Genomic DNA, 23860 nt, shown 5'->3' with positions numbered 1-23860 from the left:
AATCTGCAGGTCAATATGGAGCAAAATCTCTGAGGAATATTTCCAGTGCCTTGTTGAATCTCTGCCACGAAGGATTAAGGCAGTTCTGAAGGCAAAAGAGGGTCCAACCTGGTACTAGTAAGGTGTACCTAATAAAGTGGCCAGTGAGTGTATTTAGCAATGTTTTATGTGTCAAAATGACTAAAGCTTGTGTTTATCAATGCAATCATTCTCAGAAAGAAATCCAGCGCATAAAATGTCTGAAGTGTTTTATTTTTGTTCGTTAAAGTATAATATAAACGGGTCAAAGACAAATGTTTGCATAAAAATTGCAATCGCCTCACAGCAAGAAGGTCACTGGTTTGAGCCCCGGCTGGGTCAGTTGGCATTTCTCTGTGGAGTTTGCATGTTCTCCACGTGGTGGCGTGGGTTTGTTCCGGGTGCTCCGGTTTCCCCCACAGTCCAAACACATGCGCTATAGGGGAATTGGGTAGGCTTAATTGTCCATAGTGTATGAGTGTGAATGAGAGTGTATGGATGTTTCCCAGTGATGGGTTGCAGCTGGAAGGGCATCCGCTGCGTAAAACATATACTGGATAAGTTGGCGGTTCATTCCGCTGTGGCGACCCCAGATTAATAAAGGGACTAAGCCGAAAAGAAAATGAATGAGTAAATCTTGTCTTTGACCCATACATAGATACAACACATATAGACACAAAAAACAACCATCTATTAGACTCTGATAAACAACAAAATACAAAAATAAACAGAATCGCTTCTATCATTTAGTAATGATATTATTAAATATGATTTACATACGATTATGAACATGTAGAGATGCAGTTATATATGGCTTCACTCTTATGGCGTAAATAACAATGAAGTATTATCGGCTGAACTGACCCTTTAGGACAGACGATCTCAGTTTCAGTTGCTCATTCTGAGTTTTCTTCACATATTCGATTTGATTAGGATTGGCCTGCAAAATGGACTTTAAGGTGTTTCATTCAAATGGTATTTTAGTGCACAATATATGGGTTAATCAACGAAGGGCTGTTGAATTATTAGAGAAATAAAGTACACCTACAGTGCATGCGGAAAGTATTGATTGTGCTTCCCTTTTTCCACATTTGTTTATGTTACAGCCTTATTCCAAAATGAATGTATTTCCTCAGCATTCTACACACAATCCCCCATAATGACTATGCGAAAGAAGAGTTTTTGAAATTGTTGCAAATTTATTAAAAATAAAAAAGCTGAAGAATCACATGTACATCAGTATTAACAGCGTTTGGCGTGAAGCTCTAAATTGAGCTCAGGTACAGTCTGTTTCCACTGATCATTCTTGAGATGTTTCAGCAGCTTCATTGGAGTTCACCTGTGGTCAATTCAGTTGATTGGACATAATTTGAAAAGGCATACACCTGTCTATATAAGGACCCAGGGTTGAAAATGCATGTCAAAGCACAAACTAAGCATGAAGACAAAGGAATTGTCTGTAGACCTCCGAGACAGGATTGTCTCGGGGCACAAGGCTGGGGAAGGTTACAGAACATTTCTGCTGCTCTGAAAGTTCCAATGAGCACAGCAGCCTCCATCATCCGTAAGTGGAAAATGTTTGGAACCACCAGGACTCTTCCTAGAGCTGGCCGGCCATCTAAGCTGAGTGATCGGGGGAGAAGGGCCTTAGTCAGGGAGGTGATCAATAGCTCGATGGTCACTTTGTCTGAGCTCCAGCGTTCTTCTGTGGAGAGAGGAGAACCTTACAGAAGGACAACCATCTGTGCAGCGATCCACCAATCCGGCCTGTATGGTAGAGTGGCCAGATGGAAGCCACTCCCCGCCTGGAGTTTGCCAAAAGGCGTCTGAAGGACTCTCAGACCATAAGAAACCAAATGTTCTGGTCTGATGAGACTCAAATTGAACTCTTTGTAGTGAATGCCAGGCGTTACGTTTGGAGAAATCCAGGCAGCGCTCATCACCAGGCTAATAGCATCCCTACAGGGAAGCATGGTGGTGGCAGCATCATGATGTGGGGATGTTTTTCAGCAGCAGGAACTGGAAGACTAGTCAGGATAGAGGGAAAGATGAATGCAGCGATGTACAGAGACATCCTGAATGAAGACCTGCTTCAGAGAGCTCTTGACCTCAGACTGGGGCCACAGTTCATCTTCCAGCAGGACAATGACCCAATGGCCCAGCCAGAGCCCAGACCCAAATCCTATTGAACATCTCTGGAGAGATCTGAAAATGGCTGTACACCATCGCTGATAGAGCTTGAGAGTACTGCAAAGAGGAACGGGCAAAAATTCCCAAAGACAGGTGTGCCAAGCTTGTGGCATCATATTGAGAAAGACTTGAGGCTGTAATCGCTGCCAAAGGTGCATCAACAAAGTATTGAGCAAAGTCTGTGAATACTGATGTACATGTGATTCTTCAGGTCTTTTATTTTTAATAAATGTGCAACTATTATCATTGTCATTATGGGATATTGTGTGTAGAATGTTGAGGAAATAAATGAGTTTAATTCATTTTGGAATAAGGCTCTAAAAATGTGGAAAAAGTGAAGCGCTGTGAATACTTTCTGGATGCACTGTTCTTGGACACGAACTGGAGTAAATTGTTATCAACTGTAAACATGACACATTGTCCCTCTTCCCAACTGAGAAAACCAGCAACAACGAAGAATGCATGATTATATGCTGTCATGGCTTTGCGATCAATAAATGTCATTATAATAGAGGTCAATGGGGCTAAAACAGCCCCTAACATAACGAAAGGGTAGTCAATTTGCCCAGAGTGTATTGTTGAGTTTTATGAAAACTTTCAAAGCATTTTCCCAAAATGTGTGTCAAAATAATATTTGTCAGCAAAAATACTCCCATTTGCTGAAACACAGAGAAGGTTGTGGCTAAATTAAGCCTCAAAATCCCCTCAGAGTGGATGAAAACATCCCCAACAGCAGCACACAAGGGTTAATACCATAGTTGAGCTTCTGATATGAATGTGAATTCACTTCCAGTAGCAGGACTAGTGAATTTCGATGATTGTTTCTCCAGATGAAGTACTTTCAACATCAGCTCAGCGGCCCACACTAATATTACACACCTTACAGCTGGGGTCTTTCTTAGCGTTAGCAGTGGAGAGACTCATGAGCTGGTGTCGGCCACTAATCTGAGCCAGGCTTCCCTCCTCCAGAGGCAAAGGCTCGGTGAACAGCACCTCCAAAATCACATCACTTGCATGGCTGAATAGTGAAGCATCTCCATCTGTGTAGGTCAGGAATTTATTGGTCGCCAGGTCTAGTCGTGGAAGGCGGCTTTTGCAAAAATGATCCCCCTCCGATCCAGCAGGGGCCAGCACCAGCACCACGTAATGGTAGGCCGTGTACATGCAGTAGAAGTCGGCGAAGTAGAGGTGTGTGCTGGGGTTCAGGAGGCGTTCGGCTGGGATCTGGAAGCGCAGAGGGCCGTATGGAGAGTCTCTGGGAGGAAGGCCGGTGTCGAATTCGGTGTTGCAGCTGAGGAAGACGCCGCGGAGCTTTCCGTTGATTGGGGAGCCGTGACTGCCGCTGGTGTCTTTAAAGGATGGGAGCATCGCACCGCCACACTTTGATCTGTGCATGAGAGATGAAGACACAATCAATAATCTGCCCTTTTGTACTCAATCGCCCACAAGCTTGTAAGTAAAACGTGGCTTTCATTTCTGGAGGAGATTCACCATCAAGACCAAGCTGTGGATTACTTCAGAAGAGCAACGCGATCAGACAATCATTACCCAGAGGATGATACACATGATCATGTGTATCACTGCCATAAATGAGGTCGGTGTCGTGATCTCCTTCCTTTCGAGCGTGCATGCGCATTAGCTCGGGCACCTGAAAATATGCCGATTTTGTTTGATTCGGACGTTTAGAAATGAAACTTATGAGACAGTTGTTGTTTAATGTTATTGGTGATTCCAGATATGTAATGTAATCGTGAGCCTGACTAACAGTTTTGGAGAATTTAATGTTTCCCCATTTAGACAGACTGCCTAAGTATACCGCCCGAGAGATGTTTCAAAGATGGCCGCCAGGTGAAATGACTTCCCTTAAAGGGTTTTTGACTGGAGTATGGTTCAAAATCATATGGTATTTCCTAAACACTGTTAGTAAATCACTATAGTATTGTTTGTGTTGAGACTAACCTCACATAGTGGAAGTATTCCGGTGTCTGATTGCGGTAGAAGACGGAGAACCTGAGCAGCCTCCCTGCGGCGGCCTGAGCTTTATCCAAGAGCTGCTGGAGATGCTCCATCGCATAATCTGCCCAAAACAACACATTTAAACCATTATTCATCAGTATAAGATGGATCTGGGATAAAAAAACATTAATGAATAACATCTGGGGCGGTGTACGCAACTGCACTGTGCTCAATATACTGACACTGAGGGCGTACTCACACTATGCTATCTGAACCGTGCCCAGGTGCGTTTCCCAAATCGTTTGAGAAGTGTGAGTACTCTGAATCGGGCTCAGGCGTAGAAAAATACAACGTGGGTGTCTCAAGGAGCAAAAATACAACATATGGGCCTTATATTTCTGATGTGTCATCACTCATATTGCAAGTCATATCTCTTCAGCCCCTCGTTTGGGATGCATTTCATGAACTGGTCCACATGACAAATTAATTGAATAGCCCTTGCCTATATCCGTGCTGCTGTGTTCATCTATGTTTAAAATCCTCCAGATTACCGACAGGGTTAATGGTTGAAATAGACAGGGCGAGAGACCTGCTGCACTGCTATTCACTGTGTCTGCATTCAGACCCCGGGATTGAGAAGGAGAGAAAACAAATTGTGGATACGTGTATATGAAATTACGAATAACAAATGATGTAGCAGGACATTAAATGTTTATTTATTTGCATTTTAACTTTGTAAACTATCAAATCGCGCTTCTCCTCACGGTTTGTGTCTCATTTTGGGAGCCGACTGACGGTTTCCTACCCTGCTCTGCCGGCCACGCCCACTCCTCCCTCTGCTCGCAGAGCTCCACGCCCACCATCAAGCATTATTTGAAAAAATCCTGAGGTAGACTTGAGCCGAAAAGGGATAAAAAGGGATAGATTACCCCGAACATTCTTTCATCCTTTACTCTCTGTTCACTTGTCACAAACCCGTTTGAGTTTCTTTCTTCTGTTAAACACAAAAGAAGATATTTAAAAAAATGTTGAAAACCTGCAACCATTGATAATTGCAATCATAATGATAACATACTCAAAACGAATATATTTAGAGATATATCATCAGGCCGTGAATTTAAGGTTAATTCATTTATTAATTGCAGTACTACATTTGTTGTTTAATAGACTGGAATGTCCGTGCGGATGTTTTTATATAGGAATGGCTAAGAGAAAATTAAAATTGAGATTAGCGGAGCGTAAAAATGCGATACATACCTGTAACCCACAATATCCTATGGCCCTACATTATAAAAATCAAGGTCACGGCAATCCCAGTTCATTAAAAATAGTTGGGATTGAACATATTTATAATTCTACAAGAGGAGGAGATTAAAAAGATTTTGGATGGATCTATACCAAGCGGCAACCTCCCGCTCTCCCTCGGGAAGGCAATACGGAAGTAACTGAAACTGCAATTCATCAAAATTCCACTAGTCCTGGCTCCATAATAGAGCAAATTGCAATTGAGCCCACTGTTAGAATGGCCAACTTTACAGCAGAAAAAAAGGTGTTTACAGCCTGGTACAAAGAACGATTTTGGTTCATATAGCTATTATTACCCTCCATGACAACTGTGAGGGGGGTGAATTTTTTGATAACTCATCCATTTCCTTTATATTAGGTTATATTAAGTTTGCATAATTAAGGGCGTGGCCACTTGAGTGACAGCTAGGTCTCGCTGGTCGCCGTCACTTCACCTCAGCTGAATCCAGCAGATTAGCCACTGATCTCAGCATATTCATCGTATTTTTGTGTTGTTTTATGTGGCTTTACACAGTCAGCTGCCTTTTGGACTTATTTCTTACAATTATCAGATGATATGGGATGCTGTGTGCACTTAATTGTGCTCACAAACCATTCACGTGGCCTCCGTTTCCCATGTGAGTAAAGTTATATACTTGTATACCATCTCTATAAATGTGTGTGTCTTATTTACGATCATTAATATTTTTCTTTAGACCCGTAAAGCACTCCAGAATGTGACAGATTGATTAGCTGTAGGCTCTAGAACAGTCATCTGAAGCGTTGTCATACAGTGTTATGCTGGAGTTCATCAATAGTCTTGCATTTACTAACACACACGATATTTGAAGTGTTTGGAAGTAATTTGCGTTTTCCTCCTGTAGAAAAACGTCATAAGAGCAATGTTTAGTGGCTCACTGTATTACTACAGTGTTTTTGAAAGTCTAAACACTTTATTGATATATTGTACAGCCAAGCACATGTGGTCAGAACACAAACGAGTTGCAGGTAATGAAGTATTAAGCGTTTCTCCCAAAGTAAAGCTGCGGTCACATTGGGCTTTGTGTGTGCGAAATTCTGTCGTGCGGTGCTGCGAAAAGGGGCGGGATTAAACAAGCTTATTAGACATTAAAAAAAGCGAGCGATTGCTCCATGTTTTACATTTTTGCCCAGAGAGGTCCTGTTTTGATCCTCGATTGGTCTCGTGCAGTCAAGTGATGCGATTTAGCAGGTAAGAGTTCACCAAGCTTGAACTTTGCACCACAGCAACCTGCGAAACTTGACGCATGACCCCGCGTTTCCGGTCTGACGCATTCGCGTGCGTATGAATGGAAGTCTATGGGAGGAAAAGTCAAGTGTGACCGCAGCTTAAAGTCTGTCTGCCAGGTCTAAGCAAAGTGCCAGCAGGTGTCTGTAGCTCCGCTCACTCTCCGCCTCTTTGCCCTTGTTTGGTATCCCGCCGTGGGTGCGATGACACGCGAACAAAATGGCGACGGTTGGCCGCGCCTACTTGTAGCTTGTTTTGCGCTCTTCAGAAACCTATGGGTGACGTCACGGATGCTACGTCCATATATTTTACAGTCTATGATCTATACGTTAAAAGCGACTAGATTCCCAGGTCTAAATGGTGAATTAGACTTTTCTTCATTTTTGTAAAACAGTTTATCCATAGATGGTCCACAGATTATCATCATATATTGTAGAATGTGTGTGTATTATCTTATGTGTACATGTTTTTATACATGTATATGTGTATATATGTGTATGTACACATGTAAATGTGTTGGGAAGTATGTATGTACATGCCATGTTTAAGCATTTTTTGTATGTCTGTGCATGGTTTAAAGTCACCCTCTATCTATGCTGAATTAATGATGATAGTTGACGGTGTCGGTTAAATTATTCGAGTGTTGTCGAGATGTTTGAATGAGTCATGTGACCACAGTACTCAAAAGAGACTCTGATCACTGTTACCCTGCTGAAGGCAGATCCTTGCTGAAACGTGTAGGTTTCTTTTAAGATTAAGCCATGTGAATTAAGGCTTTTTACATTTTCCGAGTGCCTTGGACTAATTTCTGTTCCTGCAACCATTGACTTCCATAGTAGGAAAAACAAATGCTATAGAAATCTTTCTTATTTTGTGTCAAACAGGAAAGTGACAACAAGTGAATGATCAGTAAATGATGACAGAATTTTCATTTTTGTGTGAACCGACCCTTTAATCATTAGTATTTTAACAGTGGGAACGTTCCACAGGTCGGTCTCCGCTTACCCCCGGTGCAGAACTCCACCACCGGGCTCCATTCAGACACTTGATAGTCTCCGTCAGGCTGTCTGATGGCGATCTGCACTGCCACACAGTACTCAGTTCGAGGACTCAGGAACCAGTGGCCTCTCACAGCCATCGGCAACGGTCCTGCCTTTGCCACTAGTTTAGTGGGGACATCCTGAAAAAACAAACAAATGCATTGAATTTGGATTTTAAACATGCATTTGTAAGTGTTAAACTATGATTAATAAATGATTCTGTTCATTATTAGTTGATGTTAACTAACATTAACTAATGAAACCTTCTAGTGTTTTGATATTAGTAGTGAAGTTCAGCTTATACAGTCATTTAGATCTAATATTCTGATCGAATTCTACTCAGCGCTGTCCATCCTAATTCCTTTGAAAATGCACAGTAGTGTGAAAATGAGCTGGGTTATCAGTCAGCATGTTTTAAATAGCACGCTGAGAATAAGAGGTACAGAAACCGCAGTCGTCTGATCCAGAAGTGTGTGTGAAACATTTGTCCTCCTGCACCAGCAGAGCTGTAACGCACACACAACTCAACCTGTCACCATGACTGAGACAAAGCTGAGCTATGAAGAGACTCTCGCTTAGCCATCTACATCGTTTAATTTAATTTCATTCATTCATTCATTTTCTTTTAGTCCCTTTATTAATCAGGGGTCGCCACTTATCCCGCATATGTTTTAGCAGCGGAGGCCCTTCCAGCTGCAACCCATCACTGGAAAACACCCATACACATTCATGCACACACACACATACACTATGGATAATTTAGCTTACCCAGTTTCCCTATAGCATGTGTTTGGACTGTGGGGGAAACCGGAGCACGCGGAGGGAACCCACGCGAACGCAGGGAGAACATGCAAACTCCACACTGATTTTATGCCACACATCTCCACACATATTTATGCAAATTTCCAATTTTGAGAAAATGTGGGATATTTGTGGTCAGTAAAAAACGTAGGTTAAAAAAATTAAACTGGAACAGAGCTTTATTGGGGGGAAAAAGCCAATCTCCTTGATTTCTGCTCTATTTTAATTCCTAAAATGTAACAAAAGTTGAACATAGTGAGTTTTATTCACCTTTTAACTAGATACATCTATTGTTTAGGAAATAATAAATAACTCAAGAAGTACTGGCAGCTCATTACCTCATATTCGTCCCATAATTTACATGAAGGAAACATAAACTCAAACTACTAAGTGTGGTTCATTTATAAACTAATTTGGAGAGGATCACGTGCTTATGATCAACACGGCTGGCTCCTCATTAGCTCCGTAATCGGACCCATTAGATGATGAAGCATTATAAATAACCAGAGTTTTTCACTCCAGTTATCTTCGTCTTGAAGCTCCCCCCCTTCCACCCCTACTTCCTCCCTCTTTTTCCGATAGGGCGACACGGTGGCCCAGTGGCTAGCACTGTCGCCTCACAGCAAGAACACCACTGGTCCAACCTCCTATCGGGCTGGTAGGTGTTTCTGTGCGGAGTTTACATGTTCTCCCCGTCTTCGCGTGGGTTTCCCCCGGTTTCCTCCCACCGTCCAAAAACATAAACCATAACCAATCGACTAAACCAAATTATCACCGAAAACTACACAAGTTTACACTTCTCACGCGGCAACAAGCACGGGAGTCCTCGAGACCCACCTGAGCTCGAACTCCACTCTCGCCCTTCTAACGGGAGGGAGCCCCGGGCTCTGGATATTACGAGCTCTCCCAGGACAGCATGCCAAATACGCTTTATTGATTATCAGCTAAGTGTGAACTCTTGAAAAAGCATTTCAGCATCATAACTGGTCCGAGCAGAGACCACAATCCAAACTGAAAGCGTAAATAAAAGGAAAACACACGTATGCAAACCACAGGCAAATGATATAGTTTGAACGACTATAAATGAAATAGTAAAGCAGTTAAAATTGCATTTAAAAATTGCACCTTCACTGCTGGGTATAATTTAACAGTGATATGTAAAACAGTTTATTCATTGTAATCTAATCAGAGAGGAACAGAATGTGCACAATGATTACGCATTGTTAATTTCCCCAGAGGAACACACATCACTTCTATTCCCTTACAGTAAACTGAATTAAGGGAAACACTAATCGCCTAATAATCATGCGCGCAATTAGTCTGGGAGGTAATCAAATAAGGAATCATGCGAAGATGACATCTATATCCGCATGTGTGCTTCAGCTCTTTCTCAAAGGTGAACGTGATCTTCAGTCTCCGCTAAATAAGCGTCAATTCTTTCCTCTCACAAACAACAGCTCTATCATCATCACAAGTGATTAGTCCTGTTGTTGAAGCTCCAGTTTCTGACAGGCAGATGCAATTATGGAAAACGCAGAGGGGCAAAAACCTCAGCAGACCCTCGTTGAGTCCTTCTGTTGACTCGCTCGAGGAGCTTTAGAGATGCAGGAAAAAATCACTGTTTAGTTCACGCATGAAGTATTTATAGCAGTCAATCAGCGCCAAACAAAGACTGCCGATACTTTTTAACCCAAAGTTTGGGTTTGTCCAAATTTGACCATTGGGTTAATACATTACTGCATTTTTAAAGGGCATTTGCTGATGTGTGTGTTGCTAGAATTAAAACAATCAGTAGAATAGGTACATGATGCACAAAGTAACTACCGATTTACATGTGGTTTATTGTGTTGTTTGTACGGTATGTGTATAATTATTCAGAAATTAAAGGGGTGGCTGGTTTAGGATTGGGTTATTATTAAGTAGAATTTTTCTCCGCTCAAAAAATGTTCCTCTTTATTTTCCGAATGCTCAAAAAAATTCTGAGCTGTTTCTAACCAAATGTGGGTAAAACATGGACAAACCAAAACTCTGGGTTAAATTTGGACAACACATTTAATTTAAATAACCCATTTTTAGAGTGAATGACATCACATCCAAGTGGTTAAAAGATTAGATTAGATTCAACTTTATTGTCATTACACATATACAAGTACAGGGGTCACCAATCTCAGTCCTGGAGGGCCGGTGTTCCTGCAGGGTTTAGCTCCAACTTGCCTCAAGACACCTGCCTGGATGTTTCAAGTATACTTCGTAAGACCTTGATTAGCTTGTTCAGGTGTGTTTGATTAGGGTTGGAGCTAAAATCTGCAGGACACCGGCCCTCCAGGAACAAGTTTGGTGACCCCTGTACAAGTACAAGACAACGAAATGCAGTTTAGGTCTAACCAGCAGTGCAATAGCAGCAAGTGCAGGATACAGGTATAAGTTATAAAGTGCAGTTATAGAAAAACTATGGTGATATTTACAGATGGATGTACTATCAACATTATATACAGGTTGTATTAGCTATAAACAGATTTACAATAAATGAATATATGTACAGGATGCTATTAATAATCAGAAGTGTGCTGATAGATAAACATAATTACAAATGTCCATGTGCTGTGGGTATGTCCAGTTCAAATAAATGAATCAGTGCAATGAATATGTGCAAACTTTAAATGTGCAAATGTTAAACAGTGCTGTGATTGTGAGGAGTTTAAGTTAGAGGCGAGTGGGGGGTGTATTGGGGGGGGTGTGGGGGGGGGAGTCAGTGAGGGGCAGAGTTCAAAAGGGAGACAGCTCTGGGGGAAAAGCTGTTCCTCAGTCTGCTGGTTTTTGTCCGGGGGAGCCTGAAGCGCCTGCCAGAAGGCAGGAGAGAAAACAGTTTGTGAGCAGGGTGAGAGGAGTCCTTAAGAATACTGCGTGCTCGGCGCAGACAATAGCCGCATTTCCACTATCGGGCCAGTGCGAGCCAGGGCTTTAATCGGGCCAGGCCGGGCCAATAGCCCGGGAGGTTGAGAAATGAGGCCGAAATCATGTCGCGTTTCCACTGTCGGGCTAGTTGCTCGCAGCGCGTCACGCAAACACCGCCCCCAGAACGTCCCCCGAATCAAACGTCACACAACCCGTCACACAACCCGCCCACTTCAGCGGGAACAAAAAACTCAAATTATAACCACAAACACAACCTGGCATCACTACGAGAGCTGGACGATGGAGAACACCGAAGCGATTGCTTTTTTACTGCTTGTGGTCTGTTGGTGTAAGGCCAGACAGCGATCCCTGGATAAGGACATTCGAGTTCGGCGGCATTTACTTCGAACACAGATTTTGGCTGCAAGGCGAGTGAGTTGATCAAGCGCGATAGCAAAACAAATGTAAGGGAAGAAAGCATCTTGTCTCTTTACCTGACAGGAAAACTCCGCCTTTGTACATAACCCCGCCCCAAAGCCCCAGTTGGCCCTCCTTGGCCCAAGGTATTCGGCGGGCCGAAAAAGGCCGGACGCTGGCCCCAAGGAAGCCCCGCTTTGGCCCGATTACGCCCCGGAAGTGATAGTGGAAACGCGACTGGCCTTGGCTCGCCCTGGCTCGCTCGCTTTAGGCGCGATAGTGGAAACGCGGCTAGTGTTTCTTCTGGATGTCCTCTATGGCTGGCAGTGTGGTCCCTGTGATGCGTTGGTCAGTTTTCACCACCCGCTGCAGTGCCTTACGCTCAGCAACAGAGCAGCTTCCATACCAGACCGTGACGCAGTTGGTCAGGATGCTTTCTATTGTGCATCAGTAGAAGTTCACCAAGACGGCTGATGAAAAACTCATGCGCTCTAAATTATAAGTGTCCTAAACTCCATTTTTAGAAAGAAATGCACTCAAATGTATTGTATTTACTAAATATTTTTAAGCTAAGTGGTTGCAAACACTCACCCTAACATGATTTACTAAATCCAATGAATGTTTTTTTTTTCAGTGTACCCTAATATTGTATCAAACATGACAAACCCCAAAAAATCATCCAGTAAATTTTGTTTATTGAATTTAAATGACACCTTTTAACCCAATGGTTGGGTTTGTCCATAGTTGACCCAACTGGGTTAATAAAATCCATCACTTTTCAGAGTGTATGCTTTAGCAATGATCGTTTTTGGCTTGTGATCTTTGAGTGTGTATTGGGGAGGAAGTGTGTCCTAGTGAGTCATGATCTGCTCGCGGCCGTTTTGCTGGAGTTCTTCCAGCTTCAGTATTAGAAGTGACGTGAGCATCACGGAGGGCCTGAAGGGTTTGTTCAGCCCCGGACTGTCAGATGTGCTCATTACCAACACACCTACAGCCACCTCTCACCCTATATTACTGTACACCATCTGCCTCCACAGCAGTCCTTCATTTGCCCTTCACCCAAACGCAGGGGATGCCCAGAATTATGCTTAATAATTATGATTCAAAGATTTTGGGTCAGTTTAACACGCTTATTAGATGGTTAAATGTGCAGTGTGTAAGTTTGACACCCAGTGGTTGAACTAGGTATTGCACTCCTGGTTCAAAGCATCAACAGAATACTATCGAGCCTAAAGGCTGATTCAAGGCTGATTTAAATAAGTCATGTACTAAATAAAAGCAACAGCACGCATTATGAGGAATATTTTCCATAATAAAAGGAGTTTGTTTGGGTTTTTTTGTTGGCGCTAGTGGTTAGTGCGTCGACACATGCACTCCGATGCTCACGGCGAGCCGAGTTCGGTTCCCACCTTGCGATCCTATGCCGATCCTTCCCCTCTCTCTGCTTTCCTGTCAATACTCTACTGTCCTATACAATTAAAGTGAAAACCCCTAAAAATAATTATAAAAAAAATAAATAAAAGTTTTTGTTCTGACAGTTTTTCTCTATAAAGAATAAATTCAAGTAACACATGACAATAATCTTAATGTGTCTAAACGGATCTGCTGTTTTGTTGTTGCGTCAATATGGAGAGTGTCAAAATAAAAGTCTTTAAGGCGATAACGATATTTTACGCCACTAATCAATACATCCTATCATTAGCCATCTGATGGATATATTGATCCATACTACTGATGTATAGTCGCACCAATACTGACCCTGTGCTTGAAGCGGTTTTGTTCACTGCCCTCTTTCCGGCTCAGATCGATGAAGTAGTGTGTGACGCGAACCGAATCCTCCTGGTTCATTTCCCAGGTGATCCGGAAAGAGTCGCAGGTCACGTCGCTGATCTGGATGTTACAGGGTGTGGAGAGCAGCTCCACCTCAGCCATCACCTACAGGAAAACACAATGAGGAATGAGAACAACTTGTGAATGGAGGATCCTTCAGTTGAAGAACACTAATATCACTCTACAAACACTACATCCTGCGTTAATTCATCCAAAAAATCATAATAAATGTCCTTCATGGAGGTGGAGGTGTATTAAAGGGACAGTTCACTCATATATTTACATAACCATTTCATTTACTTGCACTCGAATGGTTGTAAACATTTATGGAATTATGTTGACCATAAAATAAAACATACCAAGCTTGGATATAACTGATATTGACATCCATAAGAACTAAAAATACACACAAATTTTGAATAAGTCTGATGGTTGTGATATCTGAAGATTCTTTATTGTTGACAACAAAGCAGACTTCTTTCCCTGATAATAATCTTACACCCTAGAGACCAGGGGTGTCCAAACTCGGTCCTGGAGGGCCGGTGGCCTGGTGAATTTAGCTCCAACCTGCTTCAACACACTACATTTTCCTCAGAAAACATATTTCCAAAGGTGCTGTTGACTTACAATATTCCCCAGATGTTGGTGACAACCAAATTAAGTCATAAATGCAAAGAAAACAAATCTAATTAGTTTACCGATGAAGTTCTGCATAATAAAATGAAATGACGCAGGGAAAAGGTATTGAACACATGAAGAAAGGGAGGTGTAGTTCAGCAGTGAAAGCCCAGACAGCAGCTGAAATCTCTCAGTAGTTCTTCAGCAACCCTCTGCCCTTCATCAGTGTAAATTAATATGTGTGTGAATTCTAAATGAGTGTGTGTTTGTGAGTGTGTGTGTGTGACTGAAACCCTGTATTTGATTAATCTGTCCTGCGACCTCTGACCCCTCAGTAAAGGGAATTCACACAATCTATAATCTGTCCTTGTGCTCAGAGAAATGGCCATAACAGTGAATAAGGGTGTCTCTGTGTGTGTGCGTGTGTGTGTGTCTGTGATTTATGAGCTCCTTTCTCTCTCGTTCCCCTTTCACTGCCCTCACATTACTCACAGCCACAGTGGAGAATAATAAAATATATGCCCAGTATATTGAATTTGGACACACTTCACTGTACCTGCAGCCAAAATTATGATCAGCATCCTTCAGATGTGTTCATGTCAACTTGTAGTGTACTAGTTTCGGAACAGCAACATTTATATTTAGTATATATTTTGAATTTAAATAATATGTGGAACTTAAAAAGGGACATGATCACTGACACAGAAGATATAACAGATGTGGTATGGTATTTTTTTAAATCTCTCTTAAGATTAATATTGTCATTACATAATTTGCACACACTTGCACACTTATTAAAATAAAGTACTTTAAATAAAAATAAATAACATTAATTTTAGGGGTGGATTTAGTGATTTGGGGGCCCTAAGAAATTCCAGCCGTGAGGCCCAAATGTTCTGAAATGCACCTTTTGTACTTTAATTAATTTTAAATAGATTTATTTTGCTGTTTTGTTTTGTTTTGTTTTTTTTGTCTTAATAAGGCTGTAACATAAACAAATGTGGGAAAAGTGAAGCCCTATCAATACTTTCCGGATGCAAACTCATTGATTTCCTCAACATTCTACACACAATATCCCATAATGACAATGATAATAGTTGCACATTTATTAAAAATAAAAGACCTGAAGAATCACATGTCCATCAGTATTCACAGCCTTTGCTCAATACTTTATTGATGCACCTTTGGCAGCGATTACAGCCTCAAGTCTTTCTCAATATGATGCCACAAGCTTGGCACACCTGTCTTTGGGAGTTTTTGCCCATTCCTCTTAGCAGTACCTCTCAAGCTCTATCAGCGATGGTGTACAGCCGTTTTCAGATCTCTCCAGAGATGTTCAATAGGATTTAGGTCTGGGCTCTGGCTAGGCCACTCAAGGACATTCACAGAGTTGTTGTGAAGCCACTCAGTTGATATTTCGGCGGTGTGCTTTGGGTCATTGTCCTGCTGGAAGATGAACCGTTGCCCCAGTCTGAGGTCAAGAGCACTCTGAAGCAGGTTTTCATTCAGGATGTCTTTGTACATCGCTGCATTCATCTTTCCCTCTATCCTGACTAGTCCTCCAGGTCCTGCTGCTGAAAAACATCCCCACATCATGATGCCCATATATATATATATATATATATATATATATATATATATATATATATATATATATATATATATATATATATATATATATATATATATATATATATATACACAATTTGTGTGTGTGTGTGTGTATATACATATATATATAGTATTTTCTCAGGGTGCAGTAGATGTAATACCTCTTGGTGACAATATCATTTTCGTATCTTATTTTATTCTTAATTGTATATTTAAAAATTATATTTATTTTAAATTGGTGTTGTAAAAAAAATGACAAACTCCTATAATCTTAAGTGATTTTTGATTTTTGCTGTCTGGGCTTTCACTGCCTTTCTACACCCCTTTTTTCATGTGTTCAATACTTTTTCCCTGCGTCACTTCATTTTAATACGCATAACAATTTGTAAACTCATGAGATTTGTTTTCTTTGCATTTATGGATTTATTTAGTTGTTACCAACATTCGGGGAAAATATCAAGTCAACGGCACCTTTAGAAATATGTTTTCTGAGAAAAATGGTGACGTGTTCAATACTTATATCCCCTGCAGTATTTAATCAATCATACGTACAATGTAACCGTGTATTTACAGAATATTGTAATGAATAATTCATTTCGGTGTAAGTACATATTAGTTAAAGTCACATAATATAAAGTGTGACCTATACTTCTTATTTTACACACATTTCATTTAAGTGCCCAAATACTTTTAGGGGTCAAATATGCAACACGATTATGTCCTGTTTGTGATAAATCCCCCATATGCTGAGACAGCGCAGTGCCAACAGTAGACTGGCATTGAAAAACGTGTGTGTGTGTGTGTGTGTGTGTGTGTGTGTGTGTGCCAGAAAATGAGAATATGCTTTACAGCAAGTACTTCACACATGACTGCTCTGGCTCTCAGACAGATGGCGTCCCTTGCGGAAAACAACTACACTTTAATCAAAAGAGCACGCACTTCATGTGGAAATGATACACTTTGATAGAATAAACTGAAGTGTGAAGTGAACGCTGAATGTTCAGACACTTAATGGGGCCGGTTCACACACACAAAAAAAGGCAATTCTGTCCAGTGCTTCCTACAGGTTTGAAATTTGCAGTGGTGTCCGGATTGAAACTCTTTGACCCACAGCACATAAATAGTGAACTATATGCGACAAACAAAACATAAATAGATTTTTAAAATGAATTATTATCTGTTTAAACGGGTTAATAGGTTAACGTTTTTAATAAAAGACTGTCGAAATAATAAAAAAACACACACTATTTCTCTTTTATGCTATTCAGGATCCATGTGCACCCACTGACAGGTCAAATCTGCTTCTCTCTATCTCTCATTCACGTTCAGGTTGCTTTATTAGCATGACATTGTGTACAGTATTGCTAAAACATTTTACATGTATAAAATATGTAATATATTGGCATCATCAAATTAATAAAATATACAGCAAATGAGAAATAAAGGACAAGAAAAGGAATAATAACCGACAATATCTCTAAGGATGATAATAATAAAAAAGTGTCACTAAATATACTGTGGCGGCCGTTAATATACCTGTGCGGCCCGCCCGAGTAAAGTCTATGTGTGGGAAGCACTGTTGTCATCATTTACTTGCTTTTTACTTTTTTAAAACCGTTATGAGTTTCTTACTCCTGTTAAACACAAAAGGAGATATTTAGAAAAATGTCAGAAAACCTGTAACCATTGACTTCCATTTGTTTTCTTGCTAAGGAAGTCAGTGGTTACCGGTTTCCAGCATTCTTTAAAATATGTTAATTTGTGTTCAACAGAAAAAGTCAACGTATAAGAGTTTAAATAAATAATGACTGAATTAAAATAATTAGGATGAGCTGTCTCTTTAACTACACATTATTTGCAAAAAATGATTTAAAATATATAACCCCAAATCAGAAAAGGTTGGCTTTGCAGAAAATTGACTTTGACTTGATGAATGATGAACACATAATATCTGGAGGAATTTCAGTGAGTAAAGGATAAAAGCGCAAGCCTAAACTGAACAACCGTGATCTCCGATCCTTTAGGTGGCGCTGCATCAAGAATCCTCATTCATCTATAAGACAGATCACCACATGGGCTCAGGACTACTGCGGCAAACCTTTGTCAAGTACCACAATACATAATAACATCCACAAATGCATGTTCAAACTGTACTCTGCCAAAAGAAAGCCCTATGTTAACAGTGTCCAGAAGCGACTTCACTGGGCTTGGAGGCATCTGGAATGAACCATCACACATTGGAAACATGTACTGTGGTCAGGTGAATCAGTATTTCAGGGGTTTTGGGGAGAAATCGATGTTGTGTGCTTCGGACCAACGATGAAAATGATCATCCAGACTGTTAGCAGCATCAAGTCCAAAAGCCAGGGTCTGTTATGGTATAGGGTTGTGTCGGTGCCCTTGGCTAAGGTAACTTGCACGTCTGTGATGCACCATTAATGCTGAAAAGTACATTGTTGCATATTTCAACAAGCCAATGCAAAACCACATTCTGCACACATACAAAGTCCTGCTGCGGAGGAAGAGGATATAGGTACTGGACTGGCCTGCCTGCAGTCCTAACCTGTCTCCGATAGAGAATATGTGGCACATTTTGAAGCACAAAATGTGACAACAAAGACCCCGTACTGTTGTCCACCTGAAGACTTGTTTGCAGGAAGAATGGGACAAAAGTACACCTGAAACACTTCAGCACTTGGTGTCTTCAGCCCCTAAACGTCTTTTAAGTGTTGTGAAAAGGAACAGCAACATTATAAAGTGGTAAATTCTTTACTGTTACAACTTGTGTGTGAGTGTGTGTATATGTGTGTGGGAGTGTGTATGTTTGTGTGTGTGTTTGGCCTGAAGCAATCATCTGTTTCGCCTCATGTTGGCATGTAATGTAGCACATTAAGGGAAGATGTTGAGCCTGTGAGTTTTCAGCTCCTCGTTCTGTGTGTGTGTGTGTGTGTGTGTGTTTGTCTGCAGAAATCACACAGCGCTGAACTGCAGCTCTCTAATACTGCCACAAAAAACACTCCACTGCTGCCTCTCATTCACTCACAATGTAGGACATCATAAACATCCCACAGGACCCGCATCAATGCTGCAAAACACACACGCGCACACACACACACACATTTTAGCAAAGCCTTTGAACATTTTGAACTGAGATTTACTGTAATATGCCACCATAAAATGCCACAAACAAAAAAAATAAGAATAAGAAACAAGAATATCATGGTCGAGGTACTCACTCTGATGCCTCGGGCTCTGCGTTGGTTGGGGAAATGCCAAACTGAACCAAAACAAACCCTTACAATTGGCTTAAGATTGGCAATGAAAACTCGGGACATTGCAACCTGCAGAACCTGGCAATTCCAAAAGAAAAAAGGTTCTGGGGTATCCCGAACAGGAGTCACGGGAGCCATAGAGCATGTTTGTTTATATAGAGACATAGATATATAGAGATACATGTGCAACAACAACAAAATCACATGCACATTTTAAATTTAGCCTCTGACAATAGAATCACCTGAAGCAGCTCTTTTTCTGTGCGTTGATGAAACCTCAGTAAGTGTATTCAGTGACCCACATGCACAAAAATAAACATCCAGCACATTTCACTGGGTCAAAACCGACACACATTCGCACATGATTAATGCGCTCGAGCTCAAACACTGGCACACACACACAGATCCTCACAGTATTAATGAGTTTGTCATGGTTCAGATTTCTCATCTTCAATTGATCTGCAATGCAGCTCTACTGAGGTCGGTGGCAGTGAAACTATATAAAGAAACTCCACATTTTACTGGCTGATTCTGGATCTGTGGGTGCATTTTGCATCTCCAAGACAAACCTTATATTATTCTTCAAAACACACACACTTTATTGAAACAGCTTTGAATAGTAACACAAATTATAATAGGCTATCTCTAAAGAGAATGTTTGTGTATGTGTATTTAGGGACATTTTGTCTTGGAAATATTAACTTAAAGACACCTACTATATCTATTTTGACTGTCTCCGCCTCCCTAATTATACATTCAGCTTCAATTATCATGAATTAAGTCTAATTTAAATTTTTTTGTGTGTTTAATTTACTAAGTTAAATTAATATTTGCATAAAACATCTAGTTTCTGTAATATTTGTAATTTTAGTTTTAAAAAATTAAATTTAGTTTCCAACCCGGGCTAATTCTGAAAACGTACCCCTATATACATTTACGTCCCAGGAGCTACGTTTTTTGGCAGTTTTTGTTTACGCTATTCCACCAGGGGGCGCTGTGTATGCTTTTTCAGATCTCAAACTTCTGCTGCTCTCGCGTAAATCCACCAGAGGTCGCTGTTGACTGACTGACTGACCGATCGACCGACCCTCCTTCCCTAAACCCAAACAATAGTGTTTTCAAAAGCACTGATTGACCAGCCCACCCACTTCCCTAAATCCAACCAACGGTTTTAAAAAAGCAACCCAGAAAAAGAAAAGCCGCAGACGTACATGGCGCGCCACTGGACGAACTGGTAACTGTGAGAAAGTTGTACAGAAGGTAAGCGGTCAGCTGGTAAGCGTGAAAAGGAATGGTCATTAATCTTCTCTCATTCATTTGTAGAATACGTTACTGCAATTTGCATATGTATGAATCGTGTTTTGAATTCACGAATTGGATTTGCGCATTTATGAAGCGTGTTTTGAATTTACGATTTGGATTTGCGCATTTATGAATTGTGTTTTGAATTTACGAATTAGATTTGCGCATTTATGAATTGTGTTTTGAATTTACGTACTGAATTTGTGCATTTATGAATCGTGTTTTGAATTTACGAATTGGATTTTGCACATTTATGAATTGTGTTTTGAATTAACGAACTGGATTTGTGCATTTATGAATTGTGTTTTGAATTTACAAACTGGATTTGCGCATTTATGAATTGTGTTTTGAATATACGAACTGGATTTGCGCATTTATGAATTGTGTTTTGAATATACGAACTGGATTTGTGCATTTATGAATTGTGTTTTGAATATACGAACTGGATTTGCGCATTTATGAATCGTGTTTTGAATTTACGATTTGGATTTGCGCATTTATGAATCGTGTTTTGAATTTACGAATTAGATTTGCGCATTTATGACTTGTGTTTTGAATTTACGAATTGGATTTGCGCCTTTACAAATCGTGTTTTGAATTTACGAATTGGATTTGCGCATTTACAAATCGTGTTTTGAATTTACGATTTGGATTTGCGCATTTATGAATCGTGTTTTGAATTTACGATTTGGATTTGCGCATTTATGAATTGCGATAAGAACTTACAAATTAAATTTTGTAAATGTCACACAAACTGACTAAAATGTAAAATAGTTACGTTTCCTTGTGAGATCCGGGTCTGTGTTTCTCTTTCTGAATAGTGAAACTCTACAAGCCAATCCTGACCTGAATTCATTGCACTTGACAGAAAAACAGCTATCTGAGGAACAGTCTATCATACCACAACCACACATTCTGCAGGCCAAGACGTTTGGAGAACAAATGCATCCACACATTGATGCCTTTTATGACCAACAAAATAACAACGAGGATATGTATGCAGCTATTGAATGAAACATGACAATTGCATCACTGACAAAACATTGAGAATCATCATTTAAATATAATGAGCAATGCAAAAAAGGGGGCTTATTATATTAATAAAGCAAGTGGTGTATTGTTATATAATATATAGATGGATATGTTACATTGTGAAGTAGGGAATCTAAATGTTATTATATTATACTGTTGAATAATAAAAGACGAATTGTCTCATGCTATCTATGGAAATTAATTCATTAAAAAAGGCAGGTAAATAATACAAAGACATGCTCACGTCTCATTGTAACCCGTTTGCATAAAGGAAATTAAACATATTCAAGCACTATCAACTGTTTTTGCATTGTGGCATTATTTGAGACACCATTACCATAAGGCTTTCAGACATTTGGGTTTTCTTTTTGCAATTGTTATTGTCGCAATGATGGTTTTTAGTAGATTGACTAATGCAATGTTCATGCAATAATTGTATAAACCATTGGAAAATATTTAATAAGGAAAATAAGAAGTAATAAAATTCCTGTTATATCAATTAGTTCTCATTAAAGCAGATAAACGTGGTATCTAATATTAGCGCTACACATGTACAGTTTGAATGGTAAAGCAGAGAGTCGTACCTCAGTGTTCAGCAGTGTCTGTGCTGGAGGAAAACAGTGTTCTGATGATGAGTGAATGAACGCGGCTCTGCAGCTCCGTCTTTCCTCTCCTTCACTGCTGCCAGTTCCTTAAATGAGGAGGAAAACTGAGAGCGAAGGATTCTGGCTTCTCTCTCTCTCTCTCTCTCTCTCTCTCTCTCTCTTTCTCTGTGTTTTCTACAGCTGGATGCCAAAGGGAAACGAACAGCCATGAGAAAGTGCAGCATCAACCAACCATAAAAGTGATATAAGCTGCCCACTCATGCCTGATCCAGATCACACACACACGCGCGCGCACACACACAGATAATAAAGGCAGTCCACGACTCTTGCTCTGACAGACCAATAGAAATTTTAATTTTACAACTGAACTGCCAATTCAGAGAGATTTCTCTGGGCACAAACACGCATGCAATGGAAGTGTAACTGCAATTTATTTATTATTTCAACAAAACTGATAAAAATAATTCTTTGGGTTAAAAATGAAAGAGGTTTTATAAGCATCAAAACAATACAACTTTTAAAACCTTTAATTTTGTCTATTGACTTGACTTGACTTGACTTGGCTTGACTTAAAGTGACGTGACATGACTTGACTTGACAACTTGTGAGTTGACTTGACTTGTGACGTGACTTGACTTCTGACTTTAGTTTGACATTAATTGACTTGTGGCTTGACTTGACTAGTGACATGCCATGCCATGCCTTGACTTGACTTGACTTGACTTGACTTTGACTTGACCTGGCTTGACTTTGACTTGACTTGACTTGACTTGACTTGACTTGACTTGACTTGACTTTGACTTGACTTGACTTGACTTGACTTGACTTGACTTGACTTGACTTGACTTGACTTGACTTTGACTTGACTTGATTTGACCTGACTTGACCTAGCTTGGAATTGTACTTGACTTGACTTGACTTAACTTTGACTTGTGGCTTGACTTGAATTGTGACGTTACTTGACTTGACTTGACTTGACTTGACTTGACTTGACTTGACTTGACTTGACTTGAATTTGATTTTGACTTGACTTGACTTGACTTGACTTGACTTGACATGGCTTGGCTTTGATTTTGACTTGACTTGACTTGAATTCACTTGACTTTGACTTTGACTTGACTTGACCTCACCTGACTTGGACTTGGACTTGACCTGACCTGACCTGACCTGACCTGACCTGACCTGACCTGACCTGACTTGGACTTGGACTTGGACTTGATTTGTGACTTGGCTTGACTTGACCTGACCTCACCTGATCTCACCTCACCTGACTTGACTTGACTTGACTTGACTTGACTTGACTTGACTTGACTTGACTTGACTTGACTTGACCTCACCTCACCTGACTTGGACTTGACTTTGACTTGACTTGACTCGAATTGACTGGACTTGACTTGTGACTTGCCTTGACTTGTGACTTGGCTTGTTACACCAGTTAACTAATGGGGAGTTCAGGTTATGATGGATAAATCATATTTGAATGCACATGAACTTTCTCCGAAGCAGGTTAGCCATAAAGGGTAAGTTACCATGGCAACAACGAGTGATTATTAAAGCTTAGCTACCTTCATGGTACCTAAATTACCCAGAACTGGTGCAAACAAATCTGAAAATTAACTGTCCAATCAGCTTATGATACAGGCTCAAACTCAACCAGGTTTAACTTGTTTTGTTTTGTCAATTTTAAACCTTTGCAATGGATTTGTTCAGCAGTTTTTAATG

At 40.4% G+C, this 23860-nt stretch overlaps 1 protein-coding gene across 1 annotated transcript; it reads right to left on the bottom strand.

Moving 5' to 3' along the window:
* Positions 1-233: 233 nt before the first annotated feature.
* Positions 234-22341, bottom strand: LOC130234318 (phytanoyl-CoA hydroxylase-interacting protein). The gene is made up of 5 exons (XM_056464595.1): positions 22118-22341; positions 13627-13803; positions 7721-7895; positions 4168-4285; positions 234-3595 (listed from the first exon to the last, which is right to left on the bottom strand). The coding sequence occupies exons 2-5, from the start codon at positions 13798-13800 to the stop codon at positions 3061-3063; spliced, it is 1002 nt and encodes a 333-aa protein (XP_056320570.1). The 5' UTR covers positions 13801-13803; positions 22118-22341; the 3' UTR covers positions 234-3060.
* Between the last annotated feature and the right edge of the window lie 1519 nt (positions 22342-23860).

This window comes from Danio aesculapii, chromosome 8, assembly GCF_903798145.1.
Source record: "Danio aesculapii chromosome 8, fDanAes4.1, whole genome shotgun sequence".
Taxonomy (NCBI): domain Eukaryota; kingdom Metazoa; phylum Chordata; class Actinopteri; order Cypriniformes; family Danionidae; genus Danio; species Danio aesculapii.
This window is presented reverse-complemented; position numbering and strand designations above follow the sequence as displayed.

Bases quoted from the DNA above. Each gene is read 5' to 3' on its own strand.
- LOC130234318 (XM_056464595.1), bottom strand. From the start codon at position 13,800: ATGGCTGAGGTGGAGCTGCTCTCCACACCCTGTAACATCCAGATCAGC. The intron at 7,896-13,626 runs GTCAGTATTGGT...TTGTTTTTTCAG, and splicing joins AAAACCGCTTCAAGCACAGG to GATGTCCCCACTAAACTAGT. The intron at 4,286-7,720 runs GTAAGCGGAGAC...TGTTTTGGGCAG, and splicing joins GGTGGAGTTCTGCACCGGGG to ATTATGCGATGGAGCATCTC.